The sequence below is a fragment of the Staurois parvus genome, unplaced genomic scaffold (assembly GCF_062004578.1).
Source record: "Staurois parvus isolate SC_StPar_1 unplaced genomic scaffold, SC_StPar_1.0 ptg001352l, whole genome shotgun sequence".
NCBI classification, from domain to species: Eukaryota; Metazoa; Chordata; class Amphibia; order Anura; family Ranidae; genus Staurois; species Staurois parvus.
Genome location: NW_028319148.1, coordinates 1,055,300 through 1,080,567, shown reverse-complemented (window position 1 = coordinate 1,080,567; position 25,268 = coordinate 1,055,300). Strand labels below are relative to the sequence as shown.

The 25,268-nt window shown below is 46.4% G+C and overlaps 1 protein-coding gene across 1 annotated transcript; it reads right to left on the bottom strand.

The window, feature by feature from the left end:
• Window positions 1-637: 637 nt before the first annotated feature.
• LOC149436674 (extracellular calcium-sensing receptor-like) lies at window positions 638-22,952 on the bottom strand. The gene is made up of 5 exons (XM_089661587.1): window positions 22,674-22,952; window positions 19,310-20,143; window positions 8,584-8,811; window positions 6,638-6,761; window positions 638-2,184 (listed from the first exon to the last, which is right to left on the bottom strand). The coding sequence occupies exons 1-5, from the start codon at window positions 22,950-22,952 to the stop codon at window positions 1,283-1,285; spliced, it is 2,367 nt and encodes a 788-aa protein (XP_089517713.1). The 3' UTR covers window positions 638-1,282.
• Window positions 22,953-25,268: the final 2,316 nt, after the last annotated feature.

Here is a 25,268-nt window from a genome sequence, read left to right as displayed (position 1 = left end):
AGTGCCAGCAGGGGGGTTGGAGTATACCCTGGGGACCCGAAATGCCGCTTTAGCCGGAGAACGAGGTGCCAATAAGGATGGATGACAGATGCAGAGCGGAGCTCACCGAGCACACGTCCTACTGCATGCAAAGCTGGACATGCCCCCAGCTCTAGTCTTTGAGAGTCTCCATGTTGGAGCAGATATAGCGATAGATAAATTTAGGCCCCATGCACATTAGACTTTTTTAACGCTGCTAGTAGGGGTGTCTGGTGGGGTTTTTTTCTGCCTCTAAATGCTCTTTAGGCCCTAGGTTTTAAGGGGAATTTAGAGGCAGAAGAAAAAAAAAAAACAAAGGCAGTGCATCCAGGAGCAGAAAAAATGCCTGACATCTGTAAACACGTCTAAATACGCGTTAATGCTTAAGAGTTAATTCATTTCAATGGCAAGAATAAATGATTACAAAAGAACAAAACAAAAGAATAAATGATTATTCTGGCCAATGAAATGAATTAACGTCCAAGCACCTGACATGCCTGAACGTGTTACAAGCGAGATAGCAAAACATTCATTGTGCATGAGGCCCTATGCCTGCACGATTGTTGAGACATTAGCAAAGTGATCATTTTATAAACAGATCCAATCCCAGTTACTGAAATCTCAGATAATCTTTAACATTTTATTGTCTTTTCAGAATTTTGTTTAGTGTTTTTACATTTGAAGATTTCATTAAAATAATCATTGGTGACCCTGCCATGGAGGTCCTTGTTCAGGCACTTTTTGTTATAGGGTGACAACTATCTCCAAATGTTTCTCTTGTGTTGTCACCAGGGGCGGACTGACCATTTGGGAACTCGGGCTCTGCCCGAGGGCCCGCGGTCAGTAGGGGGCCCCATGAGATGCCCCTGGTACCTTTCATAGGCTTTTTTGGGTGTGGTTTGAGTGTGGGTGAGGACACAGGGGCCCCATGATCCTCTATTGCTTGGGGGCCCCATGAGTTGTCAGTCCACCCCTGGTTGTCACACGCAGTCATGTAGGCACACTGCTTATGCATGGTCCATTGTCATCACTATTCGTAAGCCAGGCCAGAGCAATGACGTTGGAGGGACTTTATATGTAGACAAAAAGTGGCTAAAAGAGGCTGGAGAAGATTTACTGCAATAAGATGAAAAAAAAGGTGAAAACGTATTGCAATTATTTATGATAAACTTTTAGTTAAGGTTTAGATTTGCTTTAAGTTTCTTGTTGCAACAAAATTCATAGGCGTTATAATGTCTTCTTGGTTACTAAGAGATTCAGGCCTCTATTTTCCTTTACCAAGAAGGTTCTGACGAGTATTGAGCTCTGGTCTTAGAAGTATAATGAAGCATTTCGGGAAAAAGATACAACCGACAATCCCTGCACTGGAGGACAAGATCCCAAACACTTCAACAGCCACCATGAGCTTGCCCTGAGTGCTCAGATATGCAGGAATAAAGGAGATCCAGACACTTAAGAAGATCAACATGGAGAAGGTGATCCACTTGGCCTCATTAAAACTGTCCGGTAATTTTCTGGCCAAGAACGCCACCAAAAAACTGATGCAAGAAAGGAGCGCCATATAACCCAACATACACCAGAGAAAAGTGTCTGAACATTCATTACATTGAAAGATGATGACTCCAGTTTTGATTGCTATGTTTTTCTCAGGGAAAGGAGGACACTGAATCATCCAATAGATACAAATGAATAACTGGATGAAGGTGCTGATTGATACCGTTGAGGCCGGGACTTTTGGCCCGAGCCATTTTCTCATGTTGCTTCCAGGCTTGGTTGCTCGAAAAGCAATGACCACCATGATAGTCTTGGCCAAGACACATGAAATACTAAGAACAAAGATGACACCAAAAGCTCCCTGGCGGAACTGGCAAGTAAATTTTTGAGGTTCTCCAATAAAAAGTTGTGCACACAGGAAGCTCAAAGACAGAGAGACAAGAAGGAGGTAGGTGAGGTCACGGTTGTTGGCTTTGACAATGGCAGTGTCTCTGAACTTGATGAAAATACATAATATACTGATGGTGGTAAAGGAGAAGAGGATGACAGTTGAGGTCAATGTTATTCCTAATGGTTCCCAATATGACAAAAACTCAATCAACTTTGGGATACAAATGGTGTTATTTTCATTTGGCCACATTTCACTGGGACACGGAAAGCAGTTGCTGGAATCTGGAAAAATTGTACAGTATAATTATATCATTACACATTTACAGAAATGATCTCTGATAAACTAAGGTTAACTGGACCAAGGTTGGTTGTTCTATTCAATAGCCTTTAAGACTCTATGGTGATGTAAACTGGATCATGACCCCATTTACAACCAATATTTCCATCTGGTAGCAAGATGCCTAAGTCATTTTCTAGGGCAGTGGTCTCCAAACTGCAGCCTCGGGGCCAGATGTTGCCCTTTGCTTGCCTTTATCTGGCCCTTGGGGCACTATTCCATCCATTGACACCAACAATGGGGCATAACTCCTGTCACTGACACCACTAATGGGGCACTATTCTTCCCACAGACACCAATGAAAAGGCACAATTCCTCCCACTGATATCAATGATGGAGCACAGGTCCTTCCATTGGCACCAATGATTGGGCAGAATTCCCTCCATTGATACCAACTATGGTTTGCTATTCCTTCCACTAACACCAGCGATGGGGCACTATACCTCTCATTAATACCAACAAAAGGGCTCAACTCCTCCCACTGACACCAGCGAAAGGGCACAATTCCTTCTACTACTGACACCAACGATGGGTAGAACTCCTTCCATTGATACCAGTGATGGGGCACTATACCTCTCATTAACACCAACAAAATAGCTCAACTCCTCCCGCTGACACCAGCGAAAGGGCACAATTCCTTCTACTGACACCAACGATGGGTAGAACTCCTTCCACTGATACCAATGACGGGGGAACTATTCCTCCCACTGATACCAAGGATGGGGCACTATTCCTCCCACTGACACCAAGGATGGGGCACTATTTCCCCCATTGACTCCACTGATGGGGTGCTACTTCTTCCACTGATACCAAGGATAGGACATTGTTTACTCTCACTAGATGTCAGGCTATTTTATACTCCCACTGGCCATAGCTTGGCCCCCTTAAAGTCTCAAGGACAGCAAACTGGCCCTTCGTTAAAAAACTTTGGAGAGTGCGCAGAGAATGCTCTTCACTTGACACACTTCCTGGAGTGTCAGATTCTTGTTTCGAATACAGAGCACTGTTGTTTTTTCTGCTGGCATTTATGTACCTACTGTTTCCTGCTGTAATACAGGCACTGATGGAAGGACCCACAGTGCTTTCCAGGACAAGGAATCCAACACTCCTAGAAATGTATCAGATGAAGAGGATACCATAGTTCACGAAGAGAGCAAAGATCAGTGGTGCAGCAGTAGTACAGGTAGGTATAATGTCTCTTCTTTGCACTGAAACTTTTTATTCTAATGTTAAGTTTTGCAACAAGGTCCCTTTAAAGTGAATTGGAATATTGGCCATGCAGGGCAAAGCAGCTAATTAATTGTATTGAAGATCTCCCAGTAGTATCTTACACTTATCTTCCTATCATTCCCCAGAACTCTGTTCTGCAGATGGGAGTTAAGGCAACAGCTCAGATATTGCTATGACTCTAGGCGTGACACCGTTGAGTGTCCCAGCATTTACATGTAGAAAAGCCCCATGCTGCTCCGTACTCTGAAGTACAGGGTATTTCTTTCAGCTCCTGGGCTAAATAGAGTATCAATGGAGTGATCAATGGAGTGAAGTAATATGAACATGCACTGCTGGGGAGGAAGAAATTGATGCAAATCTGAATGGGCAAACCACATACTTGCTTTAACCCTATACTCTGTTTTGCTATTTCCTATTTTTTTGCCCACTTTGCTTTAAATTACTGTGCTGCAGCCTTGAACTGTAGATACAAATTATTACTAACAGGCCAGAAACAGAAATAACAGCCTCCACCTCATAATGTGCAATCATAGAATAGGATACCCATAGCATTACATATGAAGGCTATGGCCTAGGGTAGAAGGGCTGTCAGGGCTACCCAAGGGGTGTCAAAGCTGCCCAAGATATCATGTATCTGCCTGAGTGTAACCCTCTTTTATAATAAAATAAAAGGTTTTAGACTACATGCCAGTGTCATCTGGCTGGGTCCTCAGTATTGCTGTATGGATTTGGAGTGGCCTTTCTGTCTCCAGGGTTGGTTTGACCTGGTGGCTATGACCCTATGGTTGCCACCTCATTCCTTTAAAACTGAACACATGTTAATTATACAGGTTCTATGGCTGATAGGTAGCAATTAAACCCACTTAGTGCCTTGTCTGCAATAGATTAGCCTCAGAACATGTGTAATTAATATGTGGTCAGTGTTAAATGGAATAGGTGGCAATTCTATATGACCCCCCAACTTGCTAGTGTGATATTTAGGCTAGCCAGACACGTGGGGTAGGAGAGGAGGCTACAGAAGACATGGTTTAGATTGTCAGAAATGCTAAATCTGCCCATTGACATAAGAAGATCCCATTGATTCATTGGAACAAAGTTTTTCTTCCTGGGCCATTCTGTTTAGCTTTCAGATGCCATGGAGAGGGGGTGAGCTTCCAGGTCTCAATAATTTTCATTCTGTTACATGTACCTTGCTAACAGACCTTTAAAGGATATACATACAGTATGCTAAATGTCAGTGACTTTATACCATATTATTAGGATTAGGTGTTCTCTGGTTCCTTTTAGCAATGGTTGCTCATTGGCTCCTTGGAGATCAACTAGAATTACTCTGGGTAGTGCTAGACTATATCATTCATATGGTCATAAAGTTGTCTGATGGCAGTAGTTATGGGATGTGATATTTACTCTGGGCCATTTTGTATGAGAGAGAGAGAAAGATTGATAGAGTAGCTTCTAAATTGTCCTAGGTGGCCTAGGACAACTGACCATGCATGCTAAGGACTTGGGTGGTGGGATCACCGAGCAAGGAAAAGTCACTGATTGGTAACTAGCTGCCAACCATTAGCACAGTGGCATACCCTGTAAGTGAACACAAAACAAAAAGAAGATTCACTTGTCGATCTGCCAGAAATTCAGTGAGTTCTAATTTCCTGTTTGGACTGACAACATGGTGCCCCTACTGAACTAAAATCCCAAAACCATTGTCAGCCGTGCCTGGTGGACTACAGAACTCCACTTATCCCCCAACACTTTCTGTCCCCCTCCACATGCAAACATTGATGTCTTTCCTAAATAAATAATGCTACTGGCTTGAATCCAAAGATCCTGCACAAACACTGTGTGTAAAGAAAGGGCTCTTGGGAAGTGTAGTTCTTGGAGAAAGGGGGTGGTTACATCAATAGAAACCAATGTAGGGCATCCTGCGGATCCACCTTTCCACCATTTGCCCTTGCAGGAATTTCACAAGCCTGGTGATGATCTCACAGAGGGGACAGAACAATCAGGGCCAGCGCTACCACTAGGTGAACTAGACAAGCGCCATGGTTGTTGGTTTCCCTACTGTCCACCATGGCCAGATTTAGGGGGGTGCTGGGGAGGGCTACACCCACCCAGATTTGCCCCCCCTAGGCTGGTCTTTCCATTGACACTGTGCCTGGCCCCTGAGTGACTTTCCCCATACCTGCACTCATGGCTGGGACAAGGGAACAGCAGCCTGAAGCAGTGAAGCTTGGTAAAGAGAAATGACAGGAGAGAGACAGGAGGTGCGGGCTGTGCTCTCCTCTCCTGTCATTGGAGCGATCCTCCATAAAGAGGATGACACAGGATCGCCGAGAGATGAGCGGTCATTGGGGGAGATAGGGTGGGTAATCAAACTGTGTACAGCCCGATGCAAGAACGATCCTTTGTCATCTGCTGTATGGAGGATTACTCCACCGACAGGAGTGGGAGCACAGCACAACCTGCACCTTGACCTGGTTTCCCACCTGTAAGTTTGGGGGCAGGGGGCTTACAAGTCGGGGGAACTGTACACAACGAAAGGAGGTGGGGGGGATGGTTAACAATTATTTGTGCTGAGATGAGAGGTTTGTGCAGGAGGGGGGATGAGGGCTATTTGTGCTGGGAAGGGTAATGGGGATGATGGTGGAGGGGGAATTTGTGCTAGGAGAAGGAATGGGGGGATATGTGTTAGGGGTAGGAGGGAGGTTTGGAGGGGAGAGGGAGTTTGGGGTGATTTGTGCTAAGGGGGGGGGGGATATTTGGGTAAGGTGGGAGGATTTTATGTTGGGAACGGAAATGAGGAGGGATTTGAGGGAGGATTGAAGGAAGAGGATTGGCGCTAGGAGAGAGGTTTGGATAGGAGGGAGAGTTGGGGGGATTTGTGCTAAAGGGAGGGGGATATTTGGGTAAGGTGGGAAGATTTTATGTTGGGAAGGGAAATGAGGAGGGATTTTGGGGGAGGATTGAAGGAAGAGGATTGGTACTGGGAGGGAGGATCTGGGGGAATTTATGCTAGGAGAGGCGACCGGGGAGGATTTGTGCTTGGATAAATTAATTCTGAAACATGCTGAATACAAACCCTTTAGGTCATGTGGCTAGATTAGATTCAAGTGGCACTTAAAAGAGTCTGCTTAAAAAAATTAAATTTCTCTCTGTTCAAAAGGATACCTCTTTCGCTGGATATGTGCCCCTCCGAGCAGGGAATGCAGTCAAAGCAGCATATGGGCTGACCTTTCTGTGGTGCTTTCCGAAATCCTGGGGAGCAACTCTCACTGCAGACAGATTGAGGGGTCTAGGGGCAGAGAACAAACACAATGACTTATTGATCTAACATCTTGCTTGAAGAGCAGATTATGGTGTTCTCCATATGTTGTTTCCATTACACCTCAGTATATTGACACCCCCCCCCCCCCATAGTATGCTTTCCACCCCACGCATACCAATATAACATTTTTGGAAAAGGAAACCCCTTCATAACTCCCGTACTTTTACTCACCTGAATCCACTACAACATGCCCCTCACCAGTGCCTCTTGCATAAGTAGAGGCTGGTGATCCAGTGCTGTAGTCCACATGTACACTAGAAGAAGGACCCTCTCATTCTGCCGTCCACAAGAGAGAAGATATAAGACCTGCTGCATCATGTAGTACTTGCAGGTAAATATTTTTTTTTTAACTTATTGCTTGGTTAGGGGAAGGTAAGGGTTAAAGCATAGCAAACAAACTATACAAAAAAGATGGCAACCACCCTTTGCCACCCTTTGCAGTAAGGTGCACATGGAAGGGCAATGTACATCACAAGTAACAGAAAATTTCCCAGCACTTGCCAGCACTTACCAGCTAGCCTACAAAAAAATAAGTTGACCCTGTCTAGCAATTCACTAAAAAAAAAAGGTTTAGTTGCACGTTTGCAAATATATCTGAAAGCCGCAGTGCCTCGCCAAGGCTCCGCTGTATAGTGTAGTCCTAACTCTCTAGTTTTTAGAGTCTCCAGGTTGGAGCATGTATAGAGTGGATAAATTAAGGGCAGGTTTGCCTGGAGGGAGCCCAATAAACCTCCCTGGCGGTCTGATTATTTCAGATTTTTGGTGATGAAAGCGGTACCATTATTTTGCATGGAAATATGTAGTTTTTTTATTGTAGGCTGTAATTCTTAGGAATAACTCACTGAAATCTGTCCGAACAAGAGTCTAGTAAACATCCCGGCGATGATAAAACTTGAAACACGAAATCATAAATTATAATTTAACAAATAATCATAAAAAATAATAATATAATAATAATAAATGTAATTCAATAATATAATCAAACCAAAAACACTGAAATGTGAAATATAGCGCCAAGTTCGCACATCGCTGAGCAAAGTCACAGAATCGTTTTCAGTGTCTGATGATGAATTTCCCCCACGAATCATTATCACTCAATTCTGCAAGTGGTTCTGATTTACTATCGCTGTTCTCTAGCCGGTCTAAAACCGCTGTTGACCTAAAGGGACGCTTTTTGGACGCCATGGACTTTTCTAAGTTTCCAGGCAGAAAGAACAGTCGAAATGCAGGCAGGGCGCCGGACAAAGCACTCGGGACAAAATGTATGTGAAATGGTTTGAAACAGCAATGTTTTACTATGTAAAATTCGTTTTGAAAAAAATGACTTTTTTTTAATTTTCCAATTTCCTGCCGCCGGTGAGGCCCGTACGTCCCGACGTCACAGGGACCGGAACACAGAAGCCGGGTGCCGGCATCAGCCGGAGGAGATGGCTGGAGATGCTGCAGGGGACACATCGCGGGAGCGCAGGAAAAGGTAAGCTCTGCAGGGACTCCCTATGCAGTGCCGCATGGTAAGCCCGAGTGTAGCTCGGGGTCACCGCTTTTGGTACAGAAACTTTACCCCGAACTACACTCGGGAATACCGCCAGGGGGGTTAAAGGCCCAAGGCAACGAGTTGTACATATAGTCATATTTAACAGGGCTTCCCTGAGACCGAGAAGTTATCTTAGGGGTTCCTCTGTCTGGAAAAGGTTGAGAAAGACTACTCTACAACCCTGCATGCCGGAGTGCAACTTTAAAGCGTAGTGTAGGGGAGGTCGTTCTTAACCAAGAGCTTCAAACAACATACCTCTGGATCTCCTGTGATCCACTGGATTGCTGTGACATTGATGCTCAGCTCGTTCTGTTGGGTCTCTCGTAGATTATACCGGCCGACCTTTACAAAGGCAATGTTGCCATCAGAGTCCCGCTGCCAGTTCAGGACATCATAGTCAGTTGGTGGGTTTCCATTGGAATCAAAGTATATTTCTTCACCCATGCGGTTCTTGAAGTGAATTTTTTTCAAATACTGAGAAATCTGTGTAGATGAAGATTTTCTATAGATTTATATGCATTTTCATCTTCTGAGCACATAAAACACAGATGATGAACTGAAAGTGGCTCTAAAGACAACATCGATTGGTTTAGCTTTAACCCACTCCGGCCGGAGCCTCCCTGCCCTTTAAGAGCTGGAGGGGGGCATTTTGATCATGTGACCACTGTGATTGACTGTCACAGTGGTCACATGATTAGAAAGCTCCTGATCGCAAGTAGCGCTCTTGGCACAGCATTGTTTACATTTTGGTATGCACTGGTCTTTTTTTCTCAAAGCATAGGTGCAGGGACTCCCCCTTTCTGAGTCCCCCCTTGTCTTCGCCCTCTACCCTCCTCCGATCATCATTCCTTGGTTCCACCCCCTTCCCTCCTCTGAGCACCATCCCTTCATTCCACCCCCTACCCACCTCCCAGTCCCACCCCTTTTAGAGAATACACAACCAAGTATCATTTTGTGGTGCTAACAATGGACCCCACCCCTGCAACAATGGGTCTCCCCAACAATAGACCCCACCCCAGCAACAATAGATCCCCCACACAATAATAGACTCCCCCAACAACAATGGGCCCCACCCCTGCAACAATGGGTCCCCGCAACAATAGACCCCACCACAGCAACAATAGATCCCCCATACAATAATAGACTCCCCCTACAACAATGGACCCCACCCCTGCAACAATGGGTCTTCCCAACAATAGACCCCACCCCAGCAACAATAGATCCCCCACACAATAATAGACTCCCCCAACAACAATGGGACCCACCCCTGCAACAATGGGTCTCCCCAACAATAGACCCCACCCCAGCAACAATAGATCCCCCACACAATAATAGACTTCCACAACAACAATGGGCCCCACCCCTGCAACAATGGGTCCCTGCAACAATAGACCCCACCCCAGCAACAATAGATCCCCCACACAATAATAGACTCCCCCAACAACAATGGACCCCACCCCTGCAACAATGGGTCTCCCCAACAATAGACCCCACCCCAGCAACCATAGATCCCCCACACAATAATAGACTCCCCCAACAACAATGGGCCCCACCCCTGCAACAATGGGTCTCCCCAACAATAGACCCCACACCAGCAATAATAGACCCCACACAACAACAATGGACCACCCACAGCAAAACTTCACTCCAGCAACAAAAGTTCAACCCCAGCATCATTAGACCCCACAGTGGCAACAACAGATCTCCCAGCAGCCTTCAACCTCTCCCTCAACAGTAGATCCCTAGCAGCCACAATAGATCCCTCACCAGCAACAACAGACCCTCACATAAAAACATATCCTCACCAGTGACAATAGATCCCACACAACAACAATGGACCACCCACAGCAAAACTTCACCCCATCAACAAAGGTTCTACCCCAGCATCATTAGACCCCCAGAAGCAACAACAGATCTCCCAGCAGCCAGCAACCGCTCCCTCAACAGTAGATCCCTACCAGCAGCATAAGATCCCCAACAAATATCCCCCACCAGCAACAATAGACCCTCACATTAAAACAAATCCCCACCAGTGACAATAGATCCCCCAGCAGCCAGCATCAATAGATCTTCTAGCACACCCCAAACCCCTTGACACTACATACATTCAGTGAGTACAGCCAACGTGACGAGGTTAAGCTGGTAAACCAGCTGATATTTGCTCAGTAGATGATCCCATTGGCTGCCTTCTGTCCAACATCCGTCAACTGGAAAATCGAAAGAGCGGAAAACTATTGGACAAACAGTGACTGCATCCAATCAGATGCATGCACTGTTCGTTTATTTTGAAGTCATTATCAATGAAGTCAATAGAAGGCGATTTCGCATTGAAGTCAATAGAAGGCGATTTCACTTTGAAGTCAATAGAAGGCGATTTCGCATTGAAGTCAATAGAAGGCGATTTCACATTGAAGTCAATAGAAGGCGATTTCACATTGAAGTCAATAGAAAGGCGATTTCACATTGAAGTCAATAGAAGGCGATTTCGCATTGAAGTCAATAGAAGGCGATTTCGCATTGAAGACAATAGAAGGCGATATTGCATTGAAGTCAATAGAAGGCGATTTCGCATTGAAGTCAATAGAAGGCGATATTGCATTGAAGTCAATGGAAATGCAGAAGCTAAAATTGCACCTCTGGTGAAATCGCACTCAAACTGCAATGCTAGTCACACAGAAACGCATGCATAAATTGCATTACAATTTCTGCATGCATATGTGTGAACCCAGGGTAAATGGAGATTCCTCCATCCATGCTGTTGAGCATAGATGTAGGAATATGTTAGATATCTTTTTTGCACTGCCTGCAGGGTGAATGGAAAAAAAAAAATCTGTGCATGGCAGGGTTAGGCTGGGCATCTCTATCTATCCATCCATTCAGTTGTATCTGACCCTTGGCGATTGCATGGACCGTCACTCGTAAGTGACTTTTTCCATGAATTCTCTTAGCAATTATTTTTACAGGGTAGGTTGCCAGGTCTTTCCCCAACCCCCACCATGCAGGAGATCCCGCATGGCCAGGGATTAAACTAGGACAATTTAGACAGGAGCCAATTAACCTACCAGCATGTCTTTGGTGTGTGGGAGAAAACCGGAGTACCCGGAGGAAACCCACGCAAGCACAGCGAGAACATGCAAACTCAATGCAGGAGGCGCCATTGTCAGGAATCGAACCCATGACCCATTTTCTGTTCAATTTCTGCCCAATTTCCTTTTAGATTTACTTTCAACTATGTAGCACAAGGGCCCACCTAACTGGATACAACTGAAAGTGTTGTTTAGGTTTGACCTCCTATTATATGGTTTTTTGGTAAATCTAAAGCAAAATTCTCAAGAAAACTGTATCATGTATGGTCAGCCTTGAATCTAGGTCAGGTTCCTCTTGTGGAAACTTCCCATAACCTTCTGTTTTGGAGACACAACAGTGAGAGGAAGTTTCTACAGACTGAGTAGAAGTCTTCATTGTCACTGGAATAGGTGTTTCTACTGGAGAACTTCAGCTCGTCTCTAGTTCATTTTGGATATCACTTTCTGTCCCTGTGACAGTGGTCACCTGGATAGGCAGAATCTCCCAGAAGACCTCCCAGAAGTAAAAACCAGACAGAGGCTCCTTCTCTTATCTCTCCAAAACAAAATCTAAAATGCTATGCAAATGCAACTAGAAAGTTTCTGAAGCGGGGTGGTGGGTTCTATCTACCTTGGCCTCTATTGCCAGCTTTATTGGCTATGAGCTTCAGGTGTGCCAAGACATGAAAGTGTAGCTTCAAAAGCTTGGACACCCATCACTCTTGTCCAGTCTGTTGAACAGAGATGTATCCACCGCAATCAAGACATCGACTGCAGAGGTCTTCCCCTCTACAGCAGTCACTCTAGGGTTAGTTTACGTATGGTACGTCATTGCCTTGTACTCAGGCCCGATGCTAGACTATTTTGTGCCCTGGGCAAGACCAGCTACTTGCGGGACGCAAGTAGCTGGTCTTGCCCAGGGCACAAAATAGTCTAGGGACCCCCTCCCAAAAAAAAAGAATCAATAAAATTTTTTAAAAACAGTAGAAAATATTAAATCAAGAAAGCATGAAACTACTAAATATATTTTAATTTGCAAATATAAGTGCCATAAAATGCCACCAGCACCAATATTAAAGACAAAATCAGTGTCACGGATGGGCTGTGTCTGTGGCCGGTAGTGGCAGGGTGGCAGTGGCAGTGAGTGGGGGATGATGGATCCACACTCTGACAGATCCCAGGCTGGAATTCCCCAGCAAATGGGGGGAGATAAAACACTGTGACAGCAGGCAGCTGAACTGAGCGATCCCATACAGTGACAGATCCGACACAACACCCCAACACTGACATAGATCAGTAGGCCCAGCAGGCACTAGAAGAGCAGGCTGTGGGATCGTGATGATGTCATCACTCATCACTGACACATTACACACATGATGAATGTCTGACCGGCCGGGTCACACTCACACAGACACGAGACATCAGAGTCAGACATTACCTTCCTCCGCAGGTACAGCTCCGCCTCCACTGATGAATGGGAAGAGAAGGCCTGAAACTCCACAGTGATCAGCAGCCGCCAACAGGCTTGCAGTAAGGGACTGAGTCTGAGAGGAACACTGGAAGGAGTGGCAGCTCAGCTGCTAAACTGGCCCCAGACACCCAGCATCCTCCTCTCTCCTTTCTTCCTCCCCTCTGCTGCCCCTCCCTTCAGCTGAAGGATCATTCATGCCATGGAAGTATCCCACACAGAGAGAGTGCTGGCATGTGCTGCGTCCTGCCTTCCTCTATATCCAGGAAACTGTAGAAGTTTCCGGATCAGGGGTGGACTGACAACTCATGGGGCCCCCGGGCAATAGTGGATCATGGGGCCCCTGTGTCCATGCCCAAACTCAAAAAAGCCTATGAAAAAGGTACCAAGGGCATCTCATGGGGCCCCCTACTGACCCCGGGCCCTCGGGCAGTGCCCGTGTTTCCAAATGGTCAGTCTGCCCCTGGTAGAAACCATAACCTGGCTACAAAGGGCCAAGCTTCCATTGTCCACCCAGAGAGTAATCCAAAACATGGGTGTCACTACCTGCACAGGCCTGCAGGTCAGTACTGACATTGGTACACACCCCTCCCCCGCTGCCCAGTTTAACAATGAGCACATGTCTATAGTTCACAAAGGTTTTATCAATGGATGGGGGTGGTGGGGGGCATTGGTAGGAAGACAGTGCCAAATTTTCAAGGACTGTGAAAGAAGAATACCCAGGTTTGCAGAACTTCCTGGGGCCCCCTTCTGACCCCGGGCCCTCGGGCAGTGCCCGAGTTTCCAAATGGTCAGTCCGCCCCTGTTCCCGATCATAGGTGTGAAGTTATGCAGATGGCAGCATGAATGTACTGTAGATACAGCATCAGCCTATCCCAGAGAGAGGGGCTTTGATGGCATGCTGGGTAACTGTATATATTCAATAAGCACACGGGGCTCTGGGATTTTCCTGGATAGAATCATTCCAGCTTGGGAGAGGGCACATTGCCCTCCCAGGCATCTACTTCCGTGGGCCTCAGGTGGGCTTCCTGAGGACCTAAATTACTGAGACCCGAGTTCTGTTATGCTGACTGAGGGGCTGTCCACTGAAGAACTGGTCTGGTATCTCAGAGGAAGGCATCCAGTTGCTCTTGGGTGTTGTGAATACAGACCTCCCTTGGGACCTAGAGACTGTGTACTCTTTAACCCCCTCTGGTGCTAGGAAGTCAGCTGCAGGTTTAGCAAAGGGAACACCGGCTAGCTAAAAACTTTGCCTATCTGTCCACTACTCTGGAGCTCTAAAGAAGTTACTGCTGTTACAACTTCTACTTGTTGCTACTGCCTTAAAGCAGAACTCCACCCAAAAGGGGAAGCTCCACTGTAAGGCCTGCTCCCCTACTCCTGGTAAACAAATTGGAGCTTTTGGGGAGTAGGGAGGAGAGGGTACCTAATTTTGACAGGTACCTGCTCCCACTTCGCTCAGACCACCTAGGTATTCGGAAGTTCTACTCCCCCCTCCTTCCCCACAGTCTTCTGAGACATGCGACAGGTTCCAGAAGACTTCCAGACCATTTACAATGAGCAGCGCTACTCACACCACAAGCTGTCACAGTTGCCCACAGTTGAGATGCCGGCACCTAGGACAGGACACCGCTGGAAAGAACGGCTGGGATGAGGACATTGCTGGATCGTGAGACACACGCGAGTGGCTGTTTTCAAAAGTCAGCAGCTACAGTTTTTGTAGCTGCTGACTTCTGATTTTTTTTTTTTTTGGGGGGGGATGTGAACTCTTCTTTCTTCTGATTTTTTTTTTTTACAGGAATCTGGAGAACCGCTTTAAGCTAAATTCTACTGTTTAAATCAAGCAAGGACAGGGGCGGACTGACCATTTGGAAACTCGGGCACTGCCCGAGGGCCTGGGGTCAGTAGGGGGCCCCATGAGTTGCCCCTGGTGCCTTTTTCATAGGCTTTTTTGTTTGGCAAGGACACAGGGGCCCCATGATCCCCTATTGCCCAGGGGCCCCATGAGTTGTCAGTCCGCCCCTGAGCAAGGACTACAATATAGCTTACTCTGAAGGTTAGAAAAAGTCCTTGATGTACTCAGTTCCTATTTTGGAGTGACCCACTCATCTCCCTCATCCCTATTCCATTTCTTCAAAAATAAAACAAACAACAAAAACAACACCCCTAGACTGATTATTGGAGAGGCAAGTTAATGAGCCTATGTGCCTGGCTGCAGGGCAAAGTAACTGGGGAGGACTGGGACAGTATTTCTTCAGGCCCTACGGGAGTAGCACTACAGTAACAACACACAAAATTCAAATTACTGAACACAAAGTTAAACAGATTTTCCGATGCTCGAGGTCATTGTGCCTACTGGTACATTCTTGTCCTCCAGGGACCTCTCTTTTAAAATTTTGTTTTCCCAGATGGATGTATTTTTGCTATCTTCAACTGCTGCATGCAGCTCAGTCTTAGTTTCCACAACCTCTAAGGCTTGAAGAAGATCCGATAGAGAGCCAGTTCTTCCAAGATCCCTCTCCAAGCTTCTCTCCTGCCCAGAGGTGGACTGACAACTCATGGGGCCCCTGTGTCCTCACCCACACTCAAACCACACCCAGAAAAGCCTATGAACTGTATCTGGGGCATCTCATGGGGCCCCCTACTGACCCTGGGCCCTCGGGCAGTGCCCGAGTACCCAAATGGTCAGTCCGCCCCTGCTCCTGCCTACATCTAGCTCTCCCTAGTGTGGACTCTCCAAAGATGGATGAATTGTGGGAGCAGTGGAGGGCTGATATTCCGACACTGGACATGGAGGATTGAGAAGACTGCTTTGAGGATTGCTCTAATCTTGTAATTTCATCTAAGAATAAATTGATTCATATTATATACCTGCATATATTATACAACATAGGGAATGCAAAGTATCTATCCTCAGAGGCCTTCAAATTGTTTGCGTTGTCAAATAAGCCTTGGTGCAGGCATATGCTTTGGGACTGCCCTAGGGTGTCACAGTTTTTGTGGACGTATTTGACCCCCCATTCCCCACCGGGAGAACACAGTGATTACTGCTAGTGGCTATAATAGCCGCTAGCAAAAATCGCATGTGAGATCCAACAGGCTGGTTATATCCAAGTTACTACATGCCAATACATGGTTCGAATCTCGGCCGGTTCAGCAGGTAACCGTCTATAGCAGCGGTTCTCAACCTGGGGGTCGCGACCCCTTTGGGGGTCGAATGACCATTTCCCAGGGGTCGCCTAAGACCATCGGAAAACACATATTTCCGATGGTCTTAGGAACCGAGACACCGCTCATCCGTCTCAGGCGATGTGTGGGCGGGATGATACGCTGCTCCTGTCACCTGGCCACACCTCCGGGATCGCTCAGCAGCTCCGCCTCCTCGCCGCTGATTGGCCACCGGAACTGTAGCTCAGGAGAGGCACACAGGCGGCCAATCACCGGCGAGGAGGTGGAGCTTGGAGAGGAGGAGCCGAGCGGCAGCGCGCGTACATCAAAGAAGATCGAGGGAGCTGCCGGAGCGAGTGAAGAGGAAAGCGGCCAGAGAAGGAAGACAGCTGACAGGTAAGTGAGAGAGCGAGCCCAGGCTGGAGCAGGGGTCAGCAAAGTAAGTATCATTGGTGTCAGTGGGAGGAATAGTGCCCCATCATTTGTGTCACTAATACCAACGATGGGGCACTATTCCTCCCCCCACTGACACCAACGATGGGGCACTATTCCTCCCCCCACTGACACCAACGATGTGGCACTATTCCTCCCCCCACTGACACCAACGATGTGGCACTATTCCTCCCCCCACTGACACCAACGATGGGGCACTATTCCTCCCCCCACTGACACCAACGATGGGGCACTATTCCTCCCCCCACTGACACCAACGATGGGGCACTATTCCTCCCCCACTGACACCAACGATGGGGCACTATTCCTCCCCCCACTGACACCAACGATGGGGCACTATTCCTCCCCCCACTGACACCAACGATGGGGCACTATTTCCCCCCCCCCCCGACCCCAATGATGGGGCACTATTCTCCCCTCCACCACACTGACATCAATGATGGGGCACTATTCCTCCCACTGACACCAATGATGGGGCACTATTCCTCCCACTGACACCAATGATGTGGCACTATTCCTCCCACTGACACCAGTGATGGGGCACTACTCCCACTGACACCAGTGATGGGGCACTACTCCCCCCACTGACACCAGTGATGGGGCACTATTCCTCCCACTGACACCAATGATGGGGCACTACTCCCCCCACTGACACCAATGATGGGGCACTACTCCCCCCACTGACACCAATGATGGGGCACTATTCCTCCCACTGACACCAATGATGTGGCACTATTCCTCCCACTGACACCAGTGATGGAGCACTACTCCTCCCACTGACAGCAGTGATGGGGCACTACTCCCCCCACTGACACCAGTGATGGAGCACTATTCCTCCCACTGACACCAATGATGGGGCACTACTCCCCCCACTGACACCAATGATGGGGCACTATTCCTCCCACTGACACCAATGATGGGGCACTATTCCTCCCACTGACACCAATGATGGGGCACTATTCCTCCCACTGACTCCAACGATGGGGCACTATTCCTCCCACTGACACCAACGATGGGGCACTATTCCTCCCACTGACACCAACGATGGGGCACTATTCCTCCCACTGACACCAACGATGGGGCACTATTCCTCCCACTGACACCAACGATGGGGCACTATTCCTCCCACTGATACCAACGATGGGGCACTATTCCTCCCACTGACACCAACGATGGGGCACTATTCCTCCCACTGACACCAACGATGGGGCACTATTCCTCCCACTGACACCAACGATGGGGCACTATTCCTCCCACTGACACCAACGATGGGGCACTATTCCTCCCACTGACACCAGTGATAGGGCACTATTCCTCCCACTGACACCAGTGATGGGGCACTATTCCTCCCACTGACACCAGTGATGGGGCACTATTTCTCCCACTGACACCAGTGATGGGGCACTATTCCTCCCACTGACACCAGTGATGGGGCACTATTCATCCCACTGACATCAGTGATGGGGCACTATTCCTCCCACTGATACCAACGATGGGGCACTATGCATCCCACTGACATCAGTGATGGGGCACTATTCCTCCCACTGACACCAGTGATGGGGCACTATTCCTCCCACTGACACCAGTGATGGGGCACTATTCCTCCCACTGACACCAGTGATGGGGCACTATTCATCCCACTGACATCAGTGATGGGGCACTATTCCTCCCACTGATACCAACGATGGGGCACTATTCCTCCCACTGATACCAATGATGGGGCACTATTCCTCCCACTGATACCAATGATGGAGCACTATTCCTCCCACTGATACCAATGATGGGACACTATTCCTCCCACTGATACCAATGATGGGACACTATTCCTCCCACTGTCTCCAATGACGGGGCACTATTCCTCCCACTGATACCAATGATGGGGCACTATTCATCCCACTGACATCAGTGATGGGGCACTATTCCTCCCACTGATACCAACGATGGGGCACTATGCATCCCACTGACATCAGTGATGGGGCACTATTCCTCCCACTGACACCAGTGATGGGGCACTATTCCTCCCACTGACACCAGTGATGGGGCACTATTCATCCCACTGACATCAGTGATGGGGCACTATTCCTCCCACTGATACCAACGATGGGGCACTATTCCTCCCACTGATACCAATGATGGGGCACTATTCCTCCCACTGATACCAATGATGGAGCACTATTCCTCCCACTGATACCAATGATGGGACACTATTCCTCCCACTGATACCAATGATGGGACACTATTCCTCCCACTGTCTCCAATGACGGGGCACTATTCCTCCCACTGATACCAATGATGGGGCACTATTCATCCCACTGACATCAGTGATGGGGCACTACTCCTTCCACTGACACCAATGACGTGGCACTACTCCTCCCACTGCAAAATTACAGTTATGAAGTAGCAACGAAAATAATTTTATGGTTGGGGGTCACCACAACATGAGGAACTGTATTAAGGGGTCGCGGCATTAGAAAGGTTGAGAACCACTGGTCTATAGCCAGCTTAAAGTGGTAGTAAAGTCAATATATGAAAATCCCCTGACAGGCAAACTTGCTTTTTATAACAGAAGAGACCATAGAGGTCTTTCATAATGTATTATGACTTAAACCTGCAGAGGGGCCATTTCTTTTATGTTCCAATCAAGAGTTTACTGCCGCTTTAAGGAGTACTATCTTGGGGGGTTGTTACCAATTATGTTGCTCAATTACTACAACAAATCTAAACAGTAGATATATAAGCTAGATAACAGGATAACCACATAACTAAAGTTAAGATAACACAATCTGAATTTGTGAAAATGCTCCAAAAAGAAAAAGGTATAGTTTACCTTCCAGGGCAATATGGTTCTTTGAACTCCACATTCTCCATGTTGAGTGGCATTCTGACCCACCATACAGTTGAAGATAATGTCATGGAGTGTGTGGGCCACAGCATACACCGCATTATACAGAAAATACTGTATCTTAAAATCAAATTCATCATACACGTATCGGTTGCTTCTGAAATGAGTCAGTTTCTCCTTGCCAGTACACCACACAGTTTCATTGTTCTCAACTGTACTGGAGTTTGGCCATCGACACTCCTGAACTGATTCCCAGAAGTTCTTCACATATATATCATGAGGATCGGCAGTTGAAGGATGGATATCAAGAAGGAATTCTTTCAACCCAGGCACACTCCCTCCATGTAAAGACATGCCAAGAGTTCCCACCATTATGCTGCTATACCAATTCATTTGAAGAATTGGTGAGTTTGACCATGCTTCGGTAGCCAACCAGATCCGCTTGACATTCTGCCTGCCTAACAGTAACCCAATCAGTGGATGAACCATGGGGTCTCTGGAAAATATTATAACAACCCTAGCTGATGACTGAACAACAAGATCTGCAATGTCATTTAATTTTGTTGGTGAAGTGGCTGGGCCAAACGTTTCATGGTAAGCAAGGCAAACTCCCAGTTTTTGCAGCTCCTCTTTGAGAATTTGAGATCCTAGAATACCATAGTCGTCATCAAGTGAGAGTAGCCCAACCCAATTCCAGCCCATGTATGAAACCAGTTTGGCCAGGGCACGTGCCTGTTTGTCATCACTAGGGATGGTGCGGAAGAATGATGGGTAAAGGAAGCGGTTACTCAAGGATGCTAAAGAAGAAGAGTAGCTTATCTTGGGAAATATAAAAATATGAAAAAAGTTGCATTAGCATTATATTAATACAGAACATGTAAATAAATTAGACAAAATCATGTTTTGGGTTATTGTATGATTGGTTGTGCTGTCTTTGGATATAAGATACATCCTAAGCTACAAAATTGTGTTTTATAGATCATCTAGGTAGTCCAGACAAGGAGGAGCCAGTACGCCGTGACGTCACACCGCCAGAGCCACGTGGAGGCCCGGCAGCCATCTTGCTTTCTGGACGAGCCCTCCTGATCCAGCCCACTGCAGTATCCAGAGAAGGGAGTTCCTGACATACAGGCTTCTACACCCACCCATAACTTTAAGGGGGCTCTGGCTGACTGGACCCATTATCATCCTGTGATCTCCGACAGCATCATCTGTTTCCAGAGGGAGGATTATACTTGGCCAGGATCATATCCGACTCCTAAAGGGGACCTCTACTGATTTATTCAATGCGTATTAACATTACGCATCTGGTGAGTGCGTATTCCTACCATACTGTTTTGGAGCACCAACGCTGGATCTTGATTGATGCTAGCTTCACTTAGTCCTGCACAGACTGTCACTTTTGGATTATTTGATCTTGCGTATTTTATTTATATGGACTAATATAATTATCCTTTTTAGCGCTGCACTTTATTACTTGTACAACTTTTGTTGTTGGATTGTGACCCTATGCTATTCTTGGAGAAAGGGAGTATCTGAGAAGAAGATGATGTATATGCACAGAACACACCAGTATCAGCAGATGGCACTCTGTCCTGGATCCCCTAACTCTGTCCTTATAACTTCCAGTTTCCCTAAACGACTCCCAGTTATAAACAGACCCCTCAAATTTGCTCTGTTTTAATGCATGGTGCTTTTCTACATCGGTGATGATTGATGGTGATCATGGCAATGATGATGATGATGATTGCGATGGTGATAGTAATAATGATGTCAATGGCCTAATGACAATGAGTGAGAGAAGCCCCCATTGCACTACAACTGTAATTATTGAAGATGACATGGAGCAGTACAAAGGGACAATGCCCAACTCTCAGGCAGACAGATAAGGGCAACCATTTGGGTTCCTTTAATGCTGTTATATGGGGGTTGAAAAAAAAATGAAGCTTTAGTTGCAATACTCACCTCCACTCTGGTACTGGCCCCTGCAGACATACCACTTTATCATCTCTGCAGGGCCAGTCCTGTTCTGGAATTAATGATATCCAGTGTGATACAGGCCATTTCTATGGGTCCAGGGCAACATAGACTTACCCCCTGGTGATGCATCTTCACAAAGGCTTGAGCTCACAGTACTGCTGCATAGAATGACACTTAGTGTATGCAGCAGTAAAGACTACTCACCACTGACCCTAGACAGAGGATGGCTGAAAGATACTTGAAATTAAGGTATGTATAATGCATATTTTTACTGTATTGGGTGAGTTGACTTTAGTGAGGGAGCGAGAAGGATGGGGGGTGACAGGGCTGTATTAATACATGGGCTCCCCTGGGCACTGCCCAAAGACCCCAGGTGCATGGGGCCCCATTATAATCTTGTATTACATCATACTTGCCAACTGTCCCAGATTTGCCGCACAGTCACACTTTTTACTAAGCTGTCCCAGGATGGCCCAAGCACCTGTAGTGCGCCCTACCGATCCCAGTATTGTGCCCTCCTTACTCCCCCTGTGTCCTTTGTGTTGATTAGTTTTTGATCTATGTTATTTTTTTATTGATTAAAATCAATTTTATTGCAAGTACTAATAAATATATGTTTAATTTTATCAACTATTTATACTTCTTGAAAGTAGATGCATAAATTGGGGAAGGCTGGTATTGGCGCCGGTGCATTACTTTGTCCAGGGGCCCATGGTGCCATTAAGATGGCCCTGGGGGGTGGGGGTGAGGGGTTAAACACAGAGCTATGCTTTAAATGACCCTTTTACTTTGATTTTTATAGGTAAATGAATGGGTAACATTAAAGCTGAATTCAAGGTTTGACAGTTTTTACATAGTTACTTTGTTTCTGATTGGACCAATGTAAATACTGTATGTTTGTGACATACCTGTAGGGTCCCCCTGGAAGCTGAAAAACACTGTAGTAGACATTGCTACTACAATGATTGCAGTTAGCTATTGGGTCCCATACCTCTGTGTTCTCTGATTGGATGAGGTGGATTTTTGTCACCGCCCTACCTCTTCTCATCCAATCAGAGCTTTGCATTCATTGTGTAAATGCAAAGTGCTTCCGGAATGGCACCAAAGACAACATTGTGAACACAGGAGCTAGCTCCCTAATATGCTCTCAATGCAGTAAGGCAGCTGTTCAGTACAGGACTGTAGTGCCTTAGTGAATGAGGTAAAGCACTGCTGACTTCCATCATCCGATCATGTGCAAGCAAAAGGTTTTTTTAAATTTCTTTACATGGAATTGGGCTCTGGTGATAATTCTCTTGTAAAGTGCAACTTCCCCTGCAAAATAAATAGCCTATTTGCCTTCAGTAAATCAACCCCATTGTGTCTTTACCTGGGGGTACATGTAAGTTCCTAACACGGTAGCCATCGCAATGGAGGACGTTGACAATGCTTCTCCAACAATAGCCACAGGACTCTTCTGATTACACTGGTAGTTGGGGATGGGATGTTCCCTTCCAGTCAGAGTCCAGAATGTCCCCCACAAGGCCCGGACTGTATTTATACATGATTCAAAGTTCTGGAATCCTAATTTCACGTTTGGTAACAATAGATCATCAGCATTTATCTCCCTTATAGTGTATATCAAGGCCTGCAACCAACTGTAATCCATAGGACTAAATCTGATAGAATAAAAGAAAGAAGATGATTTCAAGTTACGAAAACAAGCATTAAAGTATAAACCTAAAATTAATGCAAAAAAAGGGTTCCAGGAGAAAGCAAGGAAATGATGAATTCTGCTTCTGCTGTTTCCTGACCACCTAAGCTTGGCCCCATCTTTTAATCATCAGGAAGGGCTTCCAGGAGCCTCCAAAACCATTCTGTACAATTTCTAACCATTTTATGCTTCGTAATACACATTGTTTTGAAGTCAGTGACATTTTAATAGGACTTCCATTTTGGAAAGCGGTGCTTTCAAACCCCTGGACCACTACACCCGCTGTTTGGGTAGTGACAGCTAATCACCCACCGGGATAACTACTGTTGGGATTAGGTAGAGGAGGGAGGCTGTATATTGTTGGTTCACCTTTCCATTTGCTGTAAAATGGTGAACTTAAACCTTACGTTAGGTTGAAGGGAATATTAAAAGGTATGAGTAACAAACTACTATACGGGAATATTAATAAATATGCCTAAAAGTCTAGTATATCTTGTTTAAAATAATAGGAATGTTAAAAGGTACAATTCATTATACCATCTTTAAATAAAAGGGTATTTTATAAAAGTATAAGCAACAATCTAGTATACTTTCTTCAAATAAAAAAGAAATGCCCGTAGCAGAAAAGGAAAAGAAAATTAGCGCAGGGCAGGCATGACTAGGCCTAGAGTGGGAAGGAGAATAGAAAGGGTTAAGTATAGTGCCAGGGGGTTTGAAAAGTATAGCTGGGGTGCTGGTTGGTAGAGAGAGAGCGTGGGTGTTCTCTGCCGCACCTTAGGGTAGGGTGTCCTGGTGGGGGGGCATCAGTTGGAGCTGGACGTTGGTGAGAGAGCTTCCCTCCCGCCCTCCCTATTTTGGTGAGTATTGTGTTCCTCTCGGGGGGAAAGGGGGGTTATTTCGGTCATGGGCGGTTGTTGGTCTTGGAGGCGGTTCTTATCTTGGAGGTACAGATAATGGTGTGGGAACCATCGTTGGTATGGTGTGCCCGGGGACATTCCAGTTAACCGAGGTTTAACTGGAAGGTGGTGGTGCTGCACTGCGGACGGTATGGTTGTCTCCGAGCTGGTTGGTTGCGGCTGGAGGCCTAGTGGAATATGGTTGTCCGCAGGTGCATTTCGGATCGTTTTGGGGGTGCCTTCAAAGACCAACGACAACTCTTTATGTTTTCTGTTATAAGGAATGGTTGATGTGTTTAAACTTGATTGGTTAATAAAAGGCCGTGTTGGCCATTTTACTCCAAAATTGGTGTTGTGTTTTCTGTAAGTATAGTAAGTAAAGGGGATTGGTATGGAAGGGTAATGGTGGTGTAGTGGGGTCTGGATGAACCTATCTCGGGTGCACTAGTCATGTATCTGTAACAAGACCAGGCTGTGAAACCTATTTTTGTTTTATTTTTATTTATTTATTTATTTATTTAATGGGGACTGGATTGGTGGTACTAATATGCAGTAAAAACAGCTACAAGATATTATTGCTAACCTTCCACAATCCAAATCGAGTCAAAGAAGAAAATAAAGAAGGGGTATACTCACCCAATGCAGGTTATGGGCTGGTGCTGTTCTTTGAATGAATAGCTCTGTTGTTCATATGATGTCCAGACGGGGATAAAGCTCCCAATCAAGATATCACCATCTTGGAAATATCCAATCTCAGAAGGACTTTGAAGCTTGCAAAAAAGACACTGACCGAAGGAAATACATAAGGACATATAGAGGGTGGAGAAGTAGATGAAGAACCCAACAAGCATTCTGCATGGAGAAGAACAAATATACAAAGGTAAAACAGAAATATACAAAAGGAATGTGATGATGAACGACTTTAATACACGAAAGTTGGGGTATTGTGGGATATATGGAAATTGCTAGATTTCTTGTTCATTTATTGAATAGCTTTCACCATCCATAGACCACCTACATTTACATTGGCTGAACCCATATATTTTATTAGAATTTTGAAGCCAGAGAAGATGGCAGCTTAGTTCCCAGAGCTCCGACACACGGAGGTAGGAACACATGACCACAGCAGGGAGAGACACCGCTGATATGCGGAAAGCGGATAGCCGCCCCATGATCGTGGTCTCCCCACCAGATGAGCGGACCTGCCAGCCGCAGCATTCCGGATTTATTACGGTCCCAGACCCCAGAGCACATTGAGGCCTCCGCCCATGCTGCCTCCTCCCACTCGCTTCACAGAGCGTCCCGCTCACGGAGCAGGAGCCCAGCCGCAGCACCCACAGCCTGCCATGCTACAGCCTCCCTTCTCACTATAGGG

What these genes read in the sequence shown, in the direction of transcription:
- LOC149436674 (XM_089661587.1), bottom strand. Translation starts at nt 22,952, where the DNA reads ATGGATTACAGTTGGTTGCAGGCCTTGATATACACTATAAGGGAGATA. An exon ending in GGATCACAGGAGATCCAGAG is followed by an intron (nt 6,762 to 8,583) that starts GTATGTTGTTTG and finishes CTCTGCCCCTAG; the next exon opens with ACCCCTCAATCTGTCTGCAG. An exon ending in GCACATATCCAGCGAAAGAG is followed by an intron (nt 2,185 to 6,637) that starts GTATCCTTTTGA and finishes CAATTTTTCCAG; the next exon opens with ATTCCAGCAACTGCTTTCCG.